This window comes from Dromiciops gliroides, chromosome 4, assembly GCF_019393635.1.
Source record: "Dromiciops gliroides isolate mDroGli1 chromosome 4, mDroGli1.pri, whole genome shotgun sequence".
Lineage (NCBI taxonomy): Eukaryota > Metazoa > Chordata > Mammalia > Microbiotheria > Microbiotheriidae > Dromiciops > Dromiciops gliroides.
In genome coordinates, this window is record NC_057864.1 from 74,420,695 (window position 1) to 74,442,416 (window position 21,722).

The 21,722-nt window shown below is 42.0% G+C and overlaps 1 protein-coding gene across 1 annotated transcript in view; it reads left to right on the plus strand.

Annotated features, from left to right (window-relative positions):
* The window catches only part of CACNA1E (calcium voltage-gated channel subunit alpha1 E), a 649,518-nt gene that overhangs the window by 222,121 nt on the left and 405,675 nt on the right, over positions 1-21,722 (plus strand). Inside the window, 1 exon segment of the mRNA XM_043963674.1 lies at positions 3,972-4,235. Within this exon segment, the coding sequence (XP_043819609.1) occupies positions 3,972-4,235 (264 nt within the window).

Here is a 21,722-nt window from a genome sequence, read left to right on the forward strand (position 1 = left end):
GCCCTGTCCAGCTCTAAATTTATGATTCCATGACTTGGCTAACATGTGTCTGATGGATGGATGGATGGATAGATTTGGAATCATTTAGGGAGAAGAAGAGAAGACATGAGTATGAAAATAAAGTTGAAGTATTTGAAATTAAATAGAGAATGATCAGACATAAGAACAATTGCAAAATTGTAGCATATGGAACTTGGGATGGATATAAGGAAACATTTCCTGAGAGTTAGGATTGTTAAACATTCTAGCCAGAGATTTGTCAGAATTCACTCTGTTGGGCATATTTAAGAAGATAATTTATTCTCTGTTGGGGTGTGTCTCTGTTGCAGCACAAGGGAAATGACTAAAGAGCTTCTCAAACTCAAAAACCTTCCAAATCTATGACCCTCATGGAGTTAGAGATGTAAGTGATCATTGAATTCATCTGGTCCAACCCCACCCCCTCATTTTATAGTTGAAGAAAGTGAGTCCCCAATAGATTAAATGACTTGACCAGGGTCATATAGATAATAAGTAGCTGAATTAGAATTTGAACCCTGGTCCTCTGATTTCGTAACTGACACGATTTCAGTACTGCCCTAATGATTCTACTATGGCTAGAGAAGTAATTTGTTACCAGTAAGCAGGCTGCATGCTGTGGAGAGGGGTGGAGGGGGGGGCAACAAGCACTAGACTGCATTTTTTCATGCTTGCTGCTGCCTTGGTAAAAGGAGAGAAGAACCTCCTTTTGTAAAATAGGAAGGGAGAGAGGGGGTGAAATGAAAGGGCTGATTGCAGCTGTCTCTCTGTGCAGCAACCTGGTCTGAGGTGAACTTCACTTAATCATGAGGTCGATCATTTTAAGCCAAAGATATGTCTATCAACAATGGGAATGTCGAGCTCATGACTGCAGATTTCTAAGCCTTCTGCAATGGCCACACATTTATATGTACATGATGAAACACCATAGTGCATATGTGTGCATACACACATGTATATGTGCTCACCATGCATACAGATGTACATTTGTATAAGTACCCATACCATATACACACACACACACACACACACACACACACACACATACTTCCATGGAGGAGTAGCTAATCTGGCCATACCCACTTCCCATTATTCCTTCACACACACATTCCTTCATGCTATACAACACACATTAATAATTTCAAAGGCACATGGGTGTCTTGTTTCCTTCACTTGTGGCCTTTCTGGCCCCTTTTCCCCCATTTCCTCCTTCCCATTAGGATTTAGAGCCTTAGCTATAGCTATACTTAAGCCCAACACCCTCATTTTACTTCCCTGTTATATATGTTAGAGTGTTTTGGTGATTTAGAAAAGGAAGTGGCAACCTGGGACAAAGCTGGAAGAAGCAGAGATGAAAAGTCTTCTTGAAGTGGAGAGCAGATGGAAGAGGGCTAGCGGATGCTGACAGCTGTCCACAGGAGAGGTGACATCAGAGAGCTCCAAGAAGTCTGAAGACAAAACAGCCAGGCCAGGACGTCCCTCACCTGTTATCTTGCCTTACTCTTGATTTTATCAGTGCATTACTGCCAAATACCTGGGTTCTTTCTGTGGGGCTTCGTCCACCTTTCAGAGTCCTGGTATTCCCCCAGGAGTGATGTGCATGGGCAAGTGGAGAACTCCAATCTGGGGTACCTGCTATATTGGGTGGAAAGTGGGCCAGAGATAACAACCATTCTCAAGCGTAGGAGGGGAGATGCCTCCCTTTGTTCTACCTTACCTCTGCCACCTTGCTACCTGTTCTATTTTATCCCTCCCTTCTACGGAGAAGTCGTTGAATAAGGCAGGAGGGATGACTTGGGGAGGATTGAAGGATATATATATATATATGTGTGTGTGTGTGTGTGTGTGTGTGTGTGTATACACACATATATACATACACATATATACACATATGTATGTATGTATAGCGCGTGAGACACTCTTCAAGGTGTAAAAATATAGAAATAATCAGTTTCCCCAAAGACCCTCATCAAGTGCAGAGGTAGCCACAGAGCAGAGAAAGTTTGGAAGTCAAGAATTCTTCAGGGGTGCTCGACGGTACCCGATGGATGGTGAGAGAGGAAACTATCTCCCAAGTGGGCGGACCTGTCGCCCGGAGGCTGCCCCTGAGCTTCCCGAGTTGTAGAGGCAGAAGTTTCCATCAGAAGCTGTCTCAAGTCTCTGAGAGGATAGGGTCTCAAGAGATCCCACCTCCTCCCGTCTGTCTCTTCCCCAAGAAAATACCTCATTTGTAGACTTCTGTTTAGGGAGACCCTTCTGTGGAGAAACCTAAGCATTCATGAGACTAGCCTTCGAGCAGCGGGGGAGATGTTTTGGGGTTTCCGACTGGGGCTCAGCAAAGAGAGGGAAGGAGGTCTGGAGCCGCGAATCCAGCCCTGGGGAGAGGTAGGGGGCGATATGCTCACAGCTCCCTGCTCCCGAGGCTGCCCAAGAACTTGGCTCCGAGCCTTTGCGCTAGCTCTTTGAAATCCTTTGGGAAAGGGAGACGCGAGTGCATGTGCGCCCCCAGTCCCCGCCCCGGGCAGAGACACCAACGTGCCGCCAGCTGTGCGGGTTCTCTTCCTTGGACTCATCCTTTAGGGAGGTTCTTGCCTCGGAAAAGCTACGAAGACTGCATGCTGCCGTTTTTGCTTTAGCGGAAAAAAAAATCAACAAAAACCCCACAGAACAGCTCCCCCCCCCCACCAGCCCAACCATTGTTGCCCGAGATTCTTCCTGATTATACCCCGCCCACTCCTCTCCACGTCCTCCTACCCCCATCCTCATTCTCTCCAGGTCTGCTTCTGAGTGGTGAGCTGCTGAGCTCTTCCCCCCCCCCCCTCCTTCTTGCTCTTCCCCTCTCCACTCTCTCCCCCTCCCCTCGCTCTCCTAGCCTCCTTACACCCTCTCCTTCTCCTTCTCTCCCCTTTCCTGTCTCCTCCTCCTCTCCCTGGAGAGAGGATGTTTAGGTTGCAGGGGAAGATTGAGTCGTTCGGGAGGAAGTTCAGTCTTTGGACCCTTCCCGCTTCGGGCTGAAGCCAGCCTGAACGCAGCAACCTGTTTCCTCGCTGGAGTCCTCGCCCCCGGAGGAGGTGCAGACGAGCGTTTGGGCTGCCTGCTGATCGGTGGCATTGAGCTGGGCGCCGGCAAAGACTTAGGGACCGCCTTTGCTTTCTCCAGGCTTAACTTTTAAGTTAGGCGGACTATCGGGAAGTGATTTTCCCCCCTGAGGAAGCAGCTCTTTTATTTATTTATTTATTTATTTTTTTGGGGGGTGGGAGGTTGTGGTGACAGCAAGAAGGAACCTCGATTTATCCATTTTCCTTCTCCCTTTCATCCCTCCACTGGTTTGCGTCTGTACTGGCAGATTTAAAGACCCAAGGCTGTCCCTGTGGAATTTAGGGTTGATTTTTTAAACTGCCTTTCAGGGACAAAGCTTGAAAAAGATTCACCGTTCCCAGTTCAGCATTCTTTTCAAAGTTTTAAAAAAAAATTTATTTTCCCCTAACCAGTCAACCACCAAACTGTTACCTACGGACTGGGGCCAGTGACAGCCTGTCTCTCTGAACTGGGGTGTGTGTGTGTGTGTGTTTGTGTGTCTCTAGAAGAGCGATGTTTGAAGGGCAAACCACCCCACCCGCATCCCTCCCTGGTCCCAAGCGTCAACATGCCCTGACTCTTTGAAGGAAAAGACATTGCCTCTAGGATCTGAGCTCCTTTCCTTTTCTCCCTCCTTCCCTCTTCTTCCTGAGGGATGGAGCTTCACAGCAGTCGCCTTTAGACTGAACAGTCCAGAGTGGTGGTGGTGCTGCCGCCAGCGGCTGCCTCTGGCTCTCAGCGACTGCTGTCGCTGCCTCTCCATTTCGGTGCCTCTGTTTCTCGCTTCCTCTGTCTGTCTGTCTGTGCTTGTCACTAGGTGTGGGGCGTTCGGCTCGGATCACCTTTGTGTGTGTTTTGTTTGTTTAAACTTCCAGGATGGCTCGCTTTGGGGAGGCTGTGGTTGGCAGGCCAGGATCCGGAGATGGAGACTCTGAGCAGAGCAGGAACCGGCAAGGAACACCAGTGCAAGGAACGCCAGTGGCCGCCTACAAGCAATCCAAAGCCCAGAGGGCCAGGACTATGGCTTTATACAACCCCATTCCGGTCAGGCAGAACTGTTTCACCGTCAACAGATCCCTGTTTATCTTCGGAGAAGATAACATTGTCAGGAAATATGCCAAGAAGCTCATCGATTGGCCATATCCTTTCTCCCGCACCCTACCCTTCTCTCCCTCTCTTCATTTCCCCTCGTGAGGAAAAAAAAAATACTCATGGATGGGATTATTTTTTCCCATTCTGGTTCCAATGTGCACCTTTCCTAAAGTGCACCCTTCACTTCGGTGTGTTTAAGGAGCTATTTTGATGTGGTAGAGACCAGCGTGTGCACTAGTGTTTTTCAAGGTAAGACTTTTGGTTTCTGACCCCCCCCTCCCCCCCAATTTGGATAGCCAAGCAACTCATGGACTAGGGAGCCTGATGAGTGGGCCAAGTTTTTCAGGCTTTGTCTGATTTTCACACCCTCCCACTTCCATTCCCTTCCTGCGCTTCACTCTTTGCAGGTTTTGTTGCTGAGAATCTCACTCTTAGATAGAAATCAGTTCCTTTCTCTCCGCACTGCTCCACCTGCTCTCCCTGAAAGGAGTTTGGAAGACGCCAGTGCTGCCTCTGCCTATTGGGAAACGAGGGCTATGGATGATTGAATCTGTCAGGTTCTAAGTCCCGAAAGCTCAGTGCCAGAAACCGAGGAGCAAACGAAAAGAAAGCAAGCCCCTTCCATCGGGGTCTCAATAGTTTGCCGGGGACTGTTTCAGGTTAGCTCTTAAATGGAGTGTGGCCACCGCCCAAAGCACCTGGAAGTTGGAAGTTCCAGCTGGTAAATGGGGGAAGCTCAGACAGACTCTCTTTTCTTTCTGAGTCCGAGTTTTTAAGTCCCTTTCTCCCCCTTAACTATTTGACACAGTTCGACTTCTTAACGGCTCCCTAGAAATGAATTGAGCGGGCTTGTTTTGAACAGTTAGGAAAACAGGTGTGTTATCAATCTTCTAGTGCTCCTAATGCACTACACGCCATAAAGGGGGGAAATGGGGGGGGGCACGGAGGCGGAGGCAGCAGCAGCAGCAGCGGCGTCAGGCCAAGGGAAGAGGCTTTGCAGGTTTAGTCAAATGCACCAATTGCTTGCTTTTGATTAGGCACCTTATTGTCTTAATCTTCCTTAAGAATTACGGTGCACCGCCGGGGTTTTAGGGCACCGAAGGCCCTGTAAATAGAAAGCAAACGAGTGGTTTAGTGTTAAATGGATAGTAGGCTTGGAGACACTCGACATGCATGCTTGGGTGAGGTTTACTGGCGAGGTTGCGCACCGCTAGGCACTAGTCTGCAACGAGGCCCCTCCTTCTGTCTCCCTCCCCCACTTTATCCGCCCCCTCCCCCCTCCTCGGCAGGTGTGCACCAGCAGGACAGCTGTTGGTTGCACTGGGGCCCTGGTATCTGCCACACACAAGGCAGGTTTCCCTCGGGCTTCCGTATCTCCTCCACCAGCTCTTGGGTTTCTCTCTCCTTTCTCTCTCTGCCGTGCTCCCTGCACTAATCCCCCTCCCCTCTTCCCTTGATCTCTCTTCTTTCCACACTCCAGCAGCGCTGCTATTAGCTAGTGTGTGGCGCTTCTCGACAGCACCCCTCATTAGAGAGGAGCATCTCTAAGCAGATATTCTTCCTGCTGCTCGAACCCACCCACTACCAACCCTGTCTGGGCTTCTCCCTACCCGCCCTACCGCCCTACACCATTCCCCCTAGAGGGAGAACACACACACACACACACACACACACACACACACACACACACACACTCCCCCCCCCTCGGGGGGGGGGTATCCTAGTTTAGTTTAACATGCTGGTCCCCTGTTGAGAGCTCAGAGCCCTGAGAATCCCTAACACTCCCTCCCCTCCTCCCCTCCTCCCCTCCTCCCCTCCTCCCTCTTCTTAACACCATATTCAGCTGTCTTTGTGTTGGGCTCGGTGGGTGCAGCCTTCCTATTATGCAGCTAGCCCCTCCCTGTTTAACCAGCACCGGCATCCTAAAGACCGGACCCGCAGCACTCTTCTACCTTTACATTTATCTAAAAATTTCACAGGTCACAAGGACCTGTCTTGCTGTCTGTACCTTTTATGGTGTGTTTACTCCGACAGGCTCCTCATTTTCACTCTACAGACAAAGGCACCCAGCCACCGTGTGGTAAGCTTGCCCGCAGTCATAACTGGTACCTCGGACAGCGCTACTGAAACTCCTAACTGTGCCCCTTAAAGGCACAGGTAGCCTGATACTTCTCACCTTAATCACCTATTTCTGCACTTCCTATCCTTTGGGCTACTGTACCCTTGCTTCTCTAGGCTTTGCTGAGTAAAGCACGTTTCAGAGACCATGTGGTTGACCCAGCCATGCTTTTTCTTTCTCTTTAAAGGCAAGACTTTTTCATAAGGTATTGGCAGGCAACTGCACTGTCAATACCATTTACATCTCCCTTCTTTTTACTCTCCCGAGTAAGAAAAGATATATTGGTAGGCAAGGGATTAACTTGGCTTCAGCATCTTGTCCTTTTCTGTGGCAGGGGTGATGATAGGGAGCATGACCCCCATCTAAATGGTCCTTTGAATCTCTGGTAATGAGGTGGACCTCCTGTCAGTTTCATGTTACACTACAGCAGTGCTTCTTCCCCAGTGTTCAGATAATCTCTGAGGAGATGCATAGAGCTGCCAAGTTGAGAAGATTAAAATCCACCACACTTACTTTTTCTTCTGACTTTACATTTCAGGTGACACATGCATCATATAAATGAATTATGTATGTAAAGCAGCATTTTGTAACTCTTAAAAGAATATATAAATGTTACTGTTTTGTTGATATTGCATATAAATACTATTGGGATTTTTTGGGGTGCTACTATCCTTATCCTTATTATTTTCTGTAGGTGATGGAGATTTGGCAACTTCCAGCTTCAGCTGATAAGCCAATCTTCCCCATTCTTCTATTTATCTACCCCCATCCCACTCTCATCCATCTAAACCACTCAAGCTCCCAGTTTCCCTAAAGTTCTTCATCTTCCCTAACTGATTCTCATAGAATCATCAATATGTATCAAAGAAAGGAGTGTTGACTTAACCTAAAATCATATAGAAACTCTATTCTTTGAAATGACTTTTTTCTCCCCCCAAAAAAGGTCAAGACCATATTTTGGTGTCAATATCAAAGTTAATTTCTTCATTATTGGTGCCTATTGGACATGGCTGGGAATGATTGTTATTTGTGTGAGGACTACCTCCCTTTTTCCCTCTGAGAGGCTTAAATTCTCTACCTCTTCTGAAAAAAAGATAGTTACTGTAGGATTAAGGGGCTAGTGTGTACTTGCGTGTAACATTGCTTATAATATATGCTTCAAATACTTTCAGTTTGGCCTTTAAGGTCTAGTCACATAAAAGAATAACATTTTATTTATGCTCTGCAGAAACTTACAACTTGAGGGTGGGCTTTGTACCTGAAAGGAGAGGTCTCATTTTCAGGAGGAGAGGTGCTTAAGGGAACAACAAAATTGACATACCAGATGGAGCCAGGACAATAGCTCAGCATTGAATGTGTCTTCTTTTTCTTCAAAGCTACAATTGTATTAGGAAAGATTTTCTTCATGACAATGTCTTCTGCAGAAATCCTATGCCTTTTCAAAAATGTTAATTCTGTTTGGGGCCTTAATATCCAATTCAGTAAAGAAAACAACTCTTCTTTCCTCAAAGTTGCTATAATGAAAATCAGACTCTCCAGGTGGTTGTTCAGTGATGGTTTGTGCACAGGACATGACAACTGACCTGAGAGGAACAGAACATTTTTATGATGGCCTGTGGTTTCATATGCATTTTTATATCCCTAGGGATAAGGAAAAACATTGCTATGTCATGTATGGAAACTCTACCCAGTGACTTAGCTGTATTGGATTTTCCCCCATCTGCTTAGAAGAATTCATCCAACCAAGAGAAATACATATTTTGATATATATAGAAAACGGGAATAATAATAATACCTAACTCCCATGGTTGTTGTGAAGATCAAATGAGAGAAAACTTATAAAATGCTTAGCACAGTACCTGGCACATAGTAAATACTATGTAAATGATGATGATGATGGCTGAATTTTATTCCAGTGGAAAAGTCAAATGTATTCATAGCTACTATGGTGCCATAGATTGAATTTCATTATAATGACCTCCATCCCATGTTTAGTTACTGTAGAGAGTTCCTTTGTAGGTTGAGTACCTTCTCACCTTGAACTATGAACAGGGATGTGGAAATATTTTTTTCCTATTGTGAACTTTTCATTGTAATGACATCACTTCATGATTGTTTGAGTTTTCCCATCTCTTAACCTGACATACACTTCTTTCCTGCTTAGATCTTACATGTTGGTTATATATAACATGAGAAAGAAGGTCAGAATGCCATTATTAGGGACTGACAAAAAAGAAGGGACTTTGGATAATGCAGAAATTCTTGGCATTTTCCTGGAATATCTGTATGATGATACAGATAGTGATCAGAGATTGTGATTTCAATCATCATGGAGACTTCAAGGAACTGGTCTAATATCTCAGTTTTGTTGGGTTCCCAGGGCCCTCTATTAACTGGCAATCAAACTCTTCATTTAACATAAGGTGTGGGTAGTATTCACTCCAGGGAATTAAACAATGTTTTGCTATGGGTATTGGTTGTAATTGGGATAATACACAGAAAGCTGGGAAATGGGTTGGAGTGAACGAGTTTGACAGAATTTAAATGACTTGGGAAGGAGATAAAAATAACTTGAAAGTGATGCTTTTGCCTGTTGGATTACTTGCCATTATTTCCTTACTTTTCTCTGCTCACTTCCCCCTGTAAATAGGCATGATGTATGCTATGACTTAAATCAAGAGAGGAATAATGAAAATAGAACTTCTGAAAGACCCAGACTTTTAGAATAATTAGATTTCTCTGAAATTGTGTGTATTTGTCATTGCTGTATAAAATATAGGATTTTTATGGGTCTGCTGCTTTAATTTTTTTGTTGTTAAAGGAACATCTGGTTTCTTTCAACGATTCTATTTTACAGTTAAAATAAAATCCAATTCAAAATTTGCTTTAAAAAATCAGGTCTCTTGCAAGCCCCTTTGACTCTACATATTTGATCAGTAGATCAGTAGTCCTTGCCCAGCTAGTCTGTATTTATTTCATTTGCATGACTGCCTGGAGAGCTGCAATTCACTTAAGACAGAGAGATGGGATCTGACCGATCGCATTCTACTCCATTGATCCTATCTTGTTTCCACATGACCACAATGAAAGACATAAAAGAGGCAGTCCAAGCCATTCTCTAATTAATGCTCTTTTATTCAAGGAGAGATTCTGGATCTCCATCCTTTGCTCCCTTTGCCCTCCCAGTCTTCTCCATCCTTCTTTTCATCTTTCTTTATTTCTCCTCCTCTTTCATTTTTAGGTCTGCCTTGGTGAATAATTCATCATACATGTGGGTTTTCCTAGGATTTCCAGAAAAGCAATGCTTCTTGTCTTCTCTTTGGATGTAGCTGAGGGCTTCTGCCAAAAAGGGGCAGTTCCAGAAATGGATTCTTTTTCCAAAAGCATTTCATAGAGTAGGCTTTTGACCCCTGTTTATGGCAAGCCTTTTATTGCCACCTTTCTCTTAATGACTGCTCCTTCCCCAGTATCCATCATCGTATTGACGGTCCCCAATAAATATTAAACAGTCCCAGCCACTAGCCAACAGGTATAAATAGCTCAAGGATATTTATGTGCCTAAATGTCTGTCACCCAAAGTCCCCAGGCTGATAAGATGCTGACAGAATAGGCAAAGAAACAGACATCTATTACACAGTTTCTTCCTCTTCTAAAATTCCCGTTCTAATTCACAGATTAATCAATTGTGGGTGGGTGGAGAATAGATTCATTTTAATTGTTGTGAGAAGCATCTTACTCAGCCTTTTTCTCCATTCCATGAATTCTAAAGCAATTCCTTTCAGAGGGACAGAATGTCAGGGGCTTTAACACACCCTGTGTCTTCTCAAGCATTATAATCCTATACAGAGCAGAATTATGTGTGGGCTTACCAATATTGTTTCCAACATCATTCTTTAAGAACAGAAAGTACAGCACAAAGTTTCTTAGTCACTTCTAACCCAGGAGTTGCTTGTATTTCTAACCCTATTCAAAGTTCAGGGGTTTTTGCTGTGTGAGTGACTGAATTATTTGTTTAATTTCTTGCTCCCTTCATCTTTGGCTCTATCTTCTATCTACGTCTGGGCACTCTGCCAAGCTCTCTTATCATTGCCTCTGGAAAGCAAGAAAGGGTCTCTGCCAAAGGTGGTTGATTATGGAGGAGCATTGAATTACTTTACTAAGTGGGGAGCTTGAGATGCTGATTCTTTGGATGCATATGTATGTATGCACTTACATGTGTGTGATGCTGTGTGTGTGTGTGCATCTCAGAAGCCTATCCTTCTTGATGCCACTTTGAGATCCAAATCCAAAGGGCTGAGTGACTGTCTTCCCTCCCAGGAAGAACTGCTGGATCCCCAAAAAAGCCCTTTAATTAAAAGCCTCCCTGGGTCACTTGGATGACCTAAAGGTGGACATGATCTTCCCAAATGGAACTGTAGGATATCTTTCCAAAATACATTAGAGTAAGTTGCTCTAGAGGTAGTCCTTTAGAGTTTAAGTATGAGCAGTGACTTTGGAAGTGTTACCTTGTCTATCTTGGAAGAAAGAGGCTTACAGCATTATAGGATGATAGGATTTAGGTGGGCATTCTTAACTTGGGGCCCATGAACTTGTTTTAATGTTATTTATTTTCCTTTTTAATACGATGTAGTTTATGAATTTAAAAAATGTTATTCTGAGAAGGGATCCAAAGGTTTCACTAGAGTGTTAGAGTAGTCCATGACTCCAAAATGGGTTTAGTCCTTGAGCTAGATTATAACTTCAGAGATTACAACTTTGAGCTGAGATCACATATAACTTCTACATCCCATATAATTTCATATTTTGAGGTTCTTCTTGGCATTTAATTTAGAATTATTTGGAGAATCTGGAGAATCCCCAAGAGGCTGATGACTTATTTTTCCATTGATCTGTATTATCTTCATGTTCCATCCAAGCTTGCATACTTACTTGGTCTGGGTCCTTAAAGCTAGAGATTGCCCTTACCACCTTTGAAATAAATCTATTCTTGCTTTCTCCCCCTTAGAACACATTAAGGATCCAGGCAGTAAGTTGACAGGTGTTAGTAAATGCTTACCATGTACCAGGCATTATGCTAAGCTCTAGGGATACAAAAATGGGGGTGGGGCAAAGTCATAGCCTGCCCAAAGAGGGTATATTCTAAGAGAGAGACAACATTTAGTAACTCAGTATGTAGTATATACAAAGTAGACAGAAGGTAATCTGAGAAGGCAAAGACCCATAAAAGCCTCTGAAAGGATTTGGGACTTGACCTGGATCTGGGAAACCAAAAAAGTAGAAGTGAGGAGGCAGAGTATTTCAGGCATGGAAGACAAACAATGTCAAAGCCCATTGTGTTTGAGGACCTGCAAGGAGGCTGTTGTAGCTGGATCATAGAGTATATGGTGGGGACATAGGAGGAATATTCTGGTGGTAAAGAAGACTGGAAGAGTAAGGAGAGTCCAGATTTTTATGAGTTTTAAGTGTCATATAGAACACTTTATATTTGATCCAGAAGATAAGCAGGAGCTCCTGGAGCTTCCTGACTATGTCACATTCCTGAGTAGGAGACTGACATAATTATACTTTCTTTCCAAAAAATCAACTCAGTAGCCAGGCAGAGAATGGATTAGAGTTGGGAGAGACTTCAGGCAGGAAGAAGATTTAGAAGACTATTGCAATAGTTCAGGAGAAAGATAATAAGGACCTGAACTAGTGTTGTGGTGTGAGCAAAGAGAAAGGAATGCATAGGAGAGACATGGTCAAGGTAGAAACAAAATTCATCAAAAGATTGGATATGTTCGGTGAGTTAGTGAGGAATTGAGGATGACACCGAGGTTGAGACACTGTGTGCCTGAGAGGCTAATTGTGCCCTCAAGAATAATAGGGATGTTTGAAAGAGGGGAAGGTTTTAGAAGAATGATGAATTCTTTTCTGGATGTGTTGAGTTTGAGATATCTATGGAGTATCCAATTCATGATGTCCAAAAGCCAATTGGTATTGTAGGACTGGAGTTCAAGAGAGACTAGGGTTGGATATATGATCTGGGAAATATTTACATAAAGATGATAATTCAACCCATGTGAGCTAGTGCTATCACTAAGTAAGATAGCATAGAGTTAAAACAAAAGAGGGTCCAAGACAGGGCCTCTGGGGTCATTCTTAGTTAGAGAGGGTAACATGGAAGAAGAACAACAAAGAAGACTGAGAAGGAATGGTCAGACAAATAAGAGGAGAACCTGGAGGGAGCAGTGCCACAAACATTCAGAGAGAATAAAATATCCCGGGGGGAAAAGTTTACCCACAGGCTGCAAAGAGGTGAAGAAGGATGCAGATTGAGAAGAGACCATCAGGTTGGACAATTAAGGGATCAGTGGTACCTGTGGAGATGGCAGTTTCAGTTTAATGCTGAGGTCAGAAACCAGATTGGAGAGAGTGCAGTTGGAGGATATTGAATGGATCCACAGCAAAACAAAAGAAGGGTTTTGAATGATCTGATGAAAAAAGTAATTGCTTTGTCATGCTGCATGAAATTCAGAATTACACTCAGGTGTAATGTTTTCTTTCAGTGACCTAGCCATCTAACCAGTAATTTGAGGACCATGTGCCCATACAGTGACTTTGAAACTAAAGCCAAGTCCCCTACAGCTCATGAGAATTCTTTAAGCTACACGTAAAAAACCCCAAAAAACTATAGTCTTGTGACTCTTCCCTAATTTCTACACCTTTGTCTAGTAGGGCTGGTCAAGGTTTGTAAGAGCTGAAAAGCATGCCTTGAATTTTCAACAGTTGCTCACTAATCAGCTGGTAGTTTTTAGTCTGGTGTTATTGTACATTCTTTTGTTAGGTGATCCCCTTCAGCATTAAAGTTGGTTCCTTATTAAGTTACTATCTCAAATTCAGAACACATTCTCTCTTTACTTCCTAAACTGTGTTCTAGTCTGTTTAGCATCAGCTTTGACTAAGACCAGATAAGTGCTTGTAGAAGGAGAGATCACCAGGCTGAGAACACCCACCCTATTACAAATATCTACCTCCCCCAAGCTCATCTCAGTGTTATCTTCTGTATGAAGATTTGGTCTTTGTGTTGAGGTATTGTGTCTTCAGGATTTCCCCATTAAAGTGAAAAGTAATCATACAGGCAACTCAGCAGAATGGAAAGAACACTGGACTTGGGTTCAGAAGAGAATTGGATTAAAATCCCACCTCATTAACTCTGTGACCAGGGACAAATCCCCTTTTTGGAGCCCCAGTTTTCTCATTTGTAAAAGGGCAGGGGATTGTGTCTGTAGTACCTACCCCACAGAATTGCCAAAAAGATCAAATGCTTCCATTACCCTTTCAATTCCATAGGCAGTACACAGGTGGTGTCTGGGACATGCAGCATGATGTGCACTCCAATTGGAGGCCCCAAAGCCCCCCGGGGGTCAGCTTTTTGTAGCATTTTTAAACAAAGGGCTTATGTAGAACTAATAGGATACTGCCCTATTACTAGTGAGGCAAGGCAATGGGGTAGTCTAGACCACCGAAATTAATTGTCCGATAATGAATGAGGAATGAGGGCCAGGCAGTCAGGAAACTTTAACTATAGTTGTGACATAGCATAAAAGTGACTGGGATGGGGGAGATTGGGTGCTTGGTTCACTTAAGTCTTAGCATACATATATTCTGGGTGCTAGGGTTGAGTCAGGCAAACTGGGTTTCACTGACTAGTAATTGGTTAATGATATAAAATGCACAAACACACAGAGAGATACATATTCACACCCATATATTTATAAAGTGATTTAAGGTTTGGAAAGTGCTTTCCTCATAACAACCTTGAGAGTTAGATAACACAAGGATAGCAACGATTCTAGGACAGTTAGGTGGCACAGTGGATAGAGTGCAGGGCCTGGAGTCAGGAAGAATTATATTCCTGGCCTCGGACACTTACCAGCTATGTGACCCAGTGCAAGTCACTTAACCCTGTTTGCCTCAGTTTCTTCATCTGTAAAGTGAACTGGAGAAGGAAATGGCAAACCACTCCAGTCTCTTTGCCAAGAAAATCCCAAACAAGGTCACAAAGAATTGGACATGGATAAAAAATGACTCAACAACAACACTCTATTCTGGGGTCACTTCCCCAGTCTTCACAGGCATTCTCAAGTTAGAGTTCCTGGAGGGCAGCTAATTACTTTCCTTCTCAGGTTTCTAAACAACTACCCTGTGGGTCTGTGTTTTTAGTACTTTTGCTTATGGGCTCTTACTTCTTTTTCACATCAGTCTTTATCCAACATCCTAAATTAACTTTTAGAAAAGGGTACTTACTGAAGTGCTATAATAAAACAGATAGTACAAAACATCCCTCCCCCCAAATCAGAGGCACATGTTCCCCCTGAACACACAACATCTTTGTGAAGAGTAGACTCTAACTTAATGTACAAAAATATTGAGGCTTCCATGTTGCAAAAGGTGATGTGGTAACTGGGAACATTTTGATATATTATCTCCCTTTGTGGAGCCTTCATGAGGTATCATTCTCTGCTGGGCTCCAAGGATAGATCCCTTTCTAGAGTCACTAGCCAGTATGTTCTCCATCATGAGATGTCACACTCCTTAAACTACTTCCTTCTTCAGGTGGCTATGCTCTTGTATCTAACCATGTTTGTATTCCTCCTCACTGTGCCTCCCTATTCTTCTATTTGAATATGTTGTGTCCTTTTGGTCCCTTCTCCTCAATGACATAGTCAGTGGAAGGTGGGGGTAAGAAGGAGGAACTTTCTCCTCCTCTCACAATAGCAATTCCACATTAGGGGCTTGGCTTGAACTAGAATCCTCCACTGAAATGCACTGCTGAGCTAGAACCCTCTGGACTGAGGAACTGCTGAAATCCCTCTGCTGTTTAAAGCTCCCTGAGTCATAGTTAATTTTTTTGCAATAGCCAATCATGCCTTTTCCTTCACTGATCCAATCAAAGAGGTTTATGCCTCAGGATATAGACAGCCTAATTAATTGAAATGTGTTAGTGTGAGTGCACATGGATATGTGTGTGTGGTGGTATTCCACCCATTACATGAGTAGTATTATCCCTATTTTAAAGATGAGAAAAATGAGGTTCAGAGAGAATCTGCTTTGACTTAGAATTACAAGATTAATAGGTACCAAAGCCAAGATTTTAACCTAAGTCTCTCTTGACTCTAAGTTCCTGTGTTCTTTTTCATCTTACTGAGCCATTTTCAGTCACCTTCTAATGAGTTAGTTTATCAAATCTATTCCAGCCTGACAATTGAGGGTATGGTCCGCTCTGTGGGAATGGGACATAGAATGGATCCCATTTGATAGGAGGAAAGGAGAGGTCAGGCTATAAAGAACTCACTACCTGGGGAAAACTGTTTTAGGTGGAGCACTGCAGTGGAGGGAGGGTAACTGATTAGTTTGGAAATTGACCAGTCTGGCAATATTGGGTCACTAAGATGGAGGAGGAAGTGATCCAAAGGGAGGTGGGAGGACACCAAAGATAGATTTCTCCAACTTCACAATATTGCATAGGGTTGGCACTGCCTCTAGGTTATTTAAGGGCACTTGAGTGCTGCAAATTATAGATTTACCCCACTGTGAAAAACAGAGTGAATTCACTCTTTTAGTGTCATTTTAGTAGCCAGAAGACTGTTTGAATTGGCACCTCAGATATCTACGGTATAATAAGAGAGGTTTATATCAATGATTCTGAGGCACTGCAGAATCCTCAAGGGCTTTCTGAATTTCTTGTGAAAGATTTAATTCTATTCATGGTAGTTTGAGTGCTATGTATGTTATTGTATTCTAATTCTAACACAATTGGTTGTCTGTACATGACGTTGGTTGTTGTTCAGTTGTTTTTCAGTTGTGTTCAACTCTCTGTGACCCCATTTGGAGTTTTCTTGGTTAGAGATACTGGAGTAGTTTGCCTTTTCTTCTCTAGCTCACTTTACAGTTGAGGAAACTGAGGCAAAGAGGGTTATGCGACTTACCCAGGGTCACACAGCTAGTAAATATCTGAGGTTGGATTTGAACTCATGAAGATGAGTCTTCCTAACTCTAAACACCGTGCTCTATCCATTGTGTAACCTAGCTGTACATGATATATAAGGTAGCTCTATTAAGTAGGATAATTGATTAACTGTTCTACAGCCATACCATATGACAGGAGTTTACTATAGCATCCTACACAGCTCCTCTCAATTTCTTGGTACTTCTTAGGGCTAAAGTGGAAGCTTGGCATAATTGCTAAATTAGAACAAAGACTAATTTTTCATGCATTGTTGGTTCAGGGTTGAGATTTACTATGCTGCTGTTTGTATTATGTCTATTCTGGGTGCAGGACTTTATATTAAGACAGCACTGGAAACAAAAATGCTCAGATTCCCAAGAGAGATTTGGTTGAACACTTCAGGAGGGATTAGTTTTTGGAGGATCTACCCTTAGCTTGATTCCTTGTTTTCCAGTGTCAATGTATTAGGCATGTATCTTGCCTCTATTACCCATTCTCCTCTTTCTTTGACATCAGGATTATGGTGGTTTTACAACTAGCTTCTGTGATATTGATTAACACTATCTGGGTTCTTGAGGGTCTATTCTAAATTTTGTAGCCATTTGTAGAATCATAGAAGTGGAAGTTTCCTTTGAAGTAATTTAATCCAACTTCCAATGCAGTATTCCTGACATATGGCTAGCCAGTCTTTTCTTGGATACTTCCAGTGACTGGGAGTTCACTACATATCCAAGCAGCTCATTCCATTTTTAATAGCTTTCATTTTTTCCCCTCATATTGAGACAAACATCAATTACTTATAACATCCACCTACTTCTGCTCTTGAGAATAACAGAATATATTACTCCTTTTTATAGGATATCTTATTCCCTCTAAATATTCTCTCCCAAATCTGAACATTCCCAATTTCTTCAACCATTTCCCTTTATTATGGGCTCTAGTAGCCCCAACTTCTAGTGGATACACTGCAACTTATCCCTGTCCCTCTTTTTTTTTTTTTTTAGTGAGGCAGTTGGGGTTAAGTGACTTGCCCAGGGTCACACAGCTAATAAGTGTTAAGTGTCTGAGGCCAGATTTGAACTCAGGTACTCCTGACTCCATGGCCGGTGCTTCCCTGTCCCTCTTTAAAATATGGTTTCTGGAAAAAAACCCAAAGTATCCTGGATCCTATCTTATTAGCATGGAAAACAAGAAATTTATTTCCTATGATCAGTACATTTTACTTTTATCTACAGTTTAAGATTTCCTTAGGTTTTTTGCAAACACATCAAAGTTTTGATTCATGTTAAGCTTGTGGTCTAACACCCTCCGATGTCTTTCTTGTGAACTGTTATCAAGCTTTATCCATTTTGTATTTAGTATAGAAGGCTTTTTGTCCTCAAGGAATATTTTTTAAACCCTGTTAAATTTTATCTGGCTAGTTTTAGCTCAAAATTAAAGTCTATCAAGATATTTTTGAATCTTGAGTTTAATATTTAACATATTAGTTATCCCTCTCAGTTTTATGTTTCCAGTGAATTTAATAAGTATATATTTTGTTAATGAATAAAAATTATCATATACTTATTAAGGGCTAGGCACTGTGCTTTTTTATGTCTTCATCCAAATTACTAATAAAAAATGTTTAAAAGGATAGGGGTAGGGGCAGAGACTTTAGGCACCATACTAGAAACTTCTTCCAGATTGACATTGGCCCATTAATAAATATTTTTTGTTTATGTTGTTCATTTTCCTGTGAATTCCACCAAATGTGCCATAGCCAGCTCATGTTTCATCACCTTAGCTTTATGATATGATGAGACTTTATCAGCCCCTTTGCTGAAATCTAGAGATATTCCTTTGATTTAAATACTTAGTTTAAAGTAGAGAATGTCATCTTACTTCCCACAAAAGTGCATTCTTGATTAGATTTCCAAAAACATTAAAAAAACCTAAGAGAAGCATTAAAGATATCTATTCTCTACTTGATAATTTGATTCTATTGATATTGGACAAACTAAAGCCATATTTTGCCAAAATATTCTGTCCCTAAAGATTCAGTCTCAACTTTGAATGAAGATTTATTACACTAGGACTCAGCAACAGAGGGAATATAGTATAGTGCAATAAACATGGGTTCTAAAATCAGAGAATCTGATACTTCATGTCTATCTGATCTTGGGCAAATCATATAACCTCACTGAGCCTCCATTTTCTTTGTAAAATGAAGATATGGACTTGATGTCCTTTGAGGTCCTTTCTAATGTTTAGTGAATCATCAACCTAATTTCTAGTCTCAGTTCTCTTATTCACTTACTATGTGACCTTGGGCCTTACTATTTCTGAGTTTCAGCTTATTTATCTGGGAGGTAGAGATGAAAATCCTTGCATGGCTTGCTTCTCAGAGTTGTGAGGATCAAGTTAAGCAGATGAAATGATTTGGAAACTGTTAAGCTCTATCCAAATGCTATTATTATTGGTATATTTCTGATAGGTTTGATGGGGGACATGTTGCATAAGCACAAAATTATTGGTATTCAGCTCACTTTTCTAGAATTAGGTTGTGCAGTGGCTAAAGCTCTGGATCTAGAGTCAGGAAGATCTAACTTCAAAGCTAGTCTCAGGCTCTTACTAGCTAAGTGATCCTAGGCAAGTCACTTAACCTGTCTATCTCAGTTTCCTCATCTTTAAAACACAGAAAATAATAGCACTTACCTCCAAAAGTTGTTATGGGGATAAAATGAGATAATATTTGTAAAGGACTTAGAAAACCTTAAAAAGCACGATGTAGATGCTAGCTATTAATTATTATTTATCAATCATTAACACACAGAAGTATCTGCAACTTATTGCTTCCTCATAGTTTATTTTCATTCTAGACTTTACACCAATACTGTTGATGTGTGCACATTGAGTGTTATTTACATACTAGAAAAAGAAAGGGTAGTATCTTAGGGCAAAGAATAATGCCTAAGCTCATGCCAACTCTTAATTAAGAAAGATCAGAGGTAGAAAACCACTAAAGCCTGAAATGGCCCCACTAGATTTTGTTTTGGTTTGCACAAATGAAAAGCCAAAAATTTCAGCTTGGCCTGATGGAAGGCATATGGTAGGATTTCTCATAGAATCCCAGATTGGACTCTGGGCAAGTTTCCCTTTCCTGGGGCTTAAGTAATCCATCTATCCATTCTCTCTTCCATCAGGTTTCTTTGACTAGATATTGCCTATTTCATTCCCTATGGAATTACATGAGAGTCAAGTGATTTGGGGTGTGGGGAATTCTTTACTTTTGGTAATAGTGCAAAGGTTGGGGGTAGACTTAATAGCAGTCTATATTTCTGGGGAATTTTTTACAGATTATTTCAATTTGCCTTGCCCATTTTGGAAGGTAAGATTCTTTTCCAGGGGAAAAACATGGGGTTGAGAAAATCTACTCTTGACACTTATAGATAATCACAAAGTCAATAGAAAAAATTATCATGTGCCCTTTGCCTAAAGAAAACTGGGCAGCAGATTGAAAATAATCTCAGAGTGAATCTAAAAAGATGAAAGGAAACTATCCCCTTTCTGCTACCTTTTTGGGGAGGTTTTTGTGGGAGTTTGTATTTGTGAAAGAATTCTAAGGCCATATGGCTGCTGGAAGATGCTTGTATTTTCATAGCCTGTGGCTATAAGGAACATTAGAAAGTATGGGCTTTGTAGTGGGGCTAGGCTGGGAACAGTATTGGGTGATGACTTTACCAAGTCAGTGGGTCTGGGAATTTTGGCAAGGTCACTAGTAGTAATCTATCCAGTGCCATGCAGGATAAATTTTTTTTGGCGGGGCAATGGGGGTTAAGTGACTTGCCCAGGGTCACACAGCTAGTTAGTGTCAAGTGTCTGAGGCCAGATTTGTACTCAGGTACTCCTGAATCCAAGGCCGGTGCTTTATCCACTGTGCCACCTAGCTGGCCGCAGGATAAATTTTGAAATAGCTTTCTTGACATTTCATGGGATCACACGATGTTTTAATTTCAGTTGGGAGGCAACTCAGATATCACCTTGTACAACCTATTCCTTGGACAAGAATATCTTCTACAACATACTTAAAAAGGATCATCCAGCCTCTGTTCAAAGAGATATAAAGATGGCAAGTTCACCTCTTCCCAAGGCATTTCATTCCACTTGCGAATGGCTCTAAATGTTAGGAAATTTTTTTCCTTAATCCAGCCTAAATTTGTTTTTCAACAACATCCAACCCATTGCTCCAATTTCTGCCTACTTCTGTGGTTTATTTGGGAATTAGGAAGTAGAAAGCATATGGCATCTTCAGAGGTACTTCATCTCTGAGTTAGCTTCCTTCCTTGGTAAGGAATACTTCTATAGATTCTATCTCTGAGGAAAGGCTGATTGCAGCCCTACTTCTGGGTTTTATGAGGTTTTATGAGGCTTTTAAGGACAGAGGACATCTAAGAATGTTTTGGGGAAAATGTCAGTAAATCAATCTATCTATCATCTATCTTTCTATCTATCTGTAAACTCCTGAAGCAATTGCTTAAATTGGCTTTTAAAGGTTTCACAAACAGTCTAACGATCCCAAATTGAAATGAGGAATGGGTTGCCTTTGGAACTAGAGGTTATCCCCTTACTGGAGGTCTTCAGGCAAAGTTTGAGTGGCCATATCTCAGGTTTCCTATACAGAAAATTCTTGTTCAGCCATAAGTTCAACTGGATGACTCAACTTTGCTTTGTTTTGAGAAAATTCCCTCCTCAAGCTCTATTCACATCCTAGAGAAATAAGGCAGTCAACTCATACAGGCAGGTGCCCCTGGTTAGGAATCAATGTTTTTTTTTTTTTTTTTTTTTTTGCGGGGCAATGGGGGTTAAGTGACTTGCCCAGGGTCACACAGCTAGTAAGTGTCAAGTGTCTGAGGCTGGATTTGAACTCAGGTACTCCTGAATCCAGGGCCAGTGCTAGGAATCAATGTTTTTGAAATTATCTTCTATCATTATTTATGTGTCATAAAAAGGGGGTGCAGGCAGCTAGGTGGCACTGTGGATAAAGCACCGGTCCTGGATTCAGGAGGACCTGAGTTCAAATTCAGCCTCAGACACTTGACACTTACTAGCTGTGTGACCCTGGGCAAGTCACTCAACCCTCCTTGTCCCACAAAAAGGGCGTGTGTGACTGAAGAGTGGGATATATTGGGTGCCAGATGAAGAGAAATATGAACTTTTAACTTTCTTACCTAAAGTGGCTAGCCAAATATCTCCCTACCACCACTACAAATGTTATTTCTGATACTCTAATAAAAAAAATAAATCTTTTCTGTTTCCTTTTATATGTGCATATCAGTATTTCTACCCTTGTTTGTAGAATGGAACATTTCCCCTATATCAGTGACATCAAGCTTTTGGAAGTCAATTTTAGTTATTGAAGGGATGATATTTTTAGGAAGGGGAAGG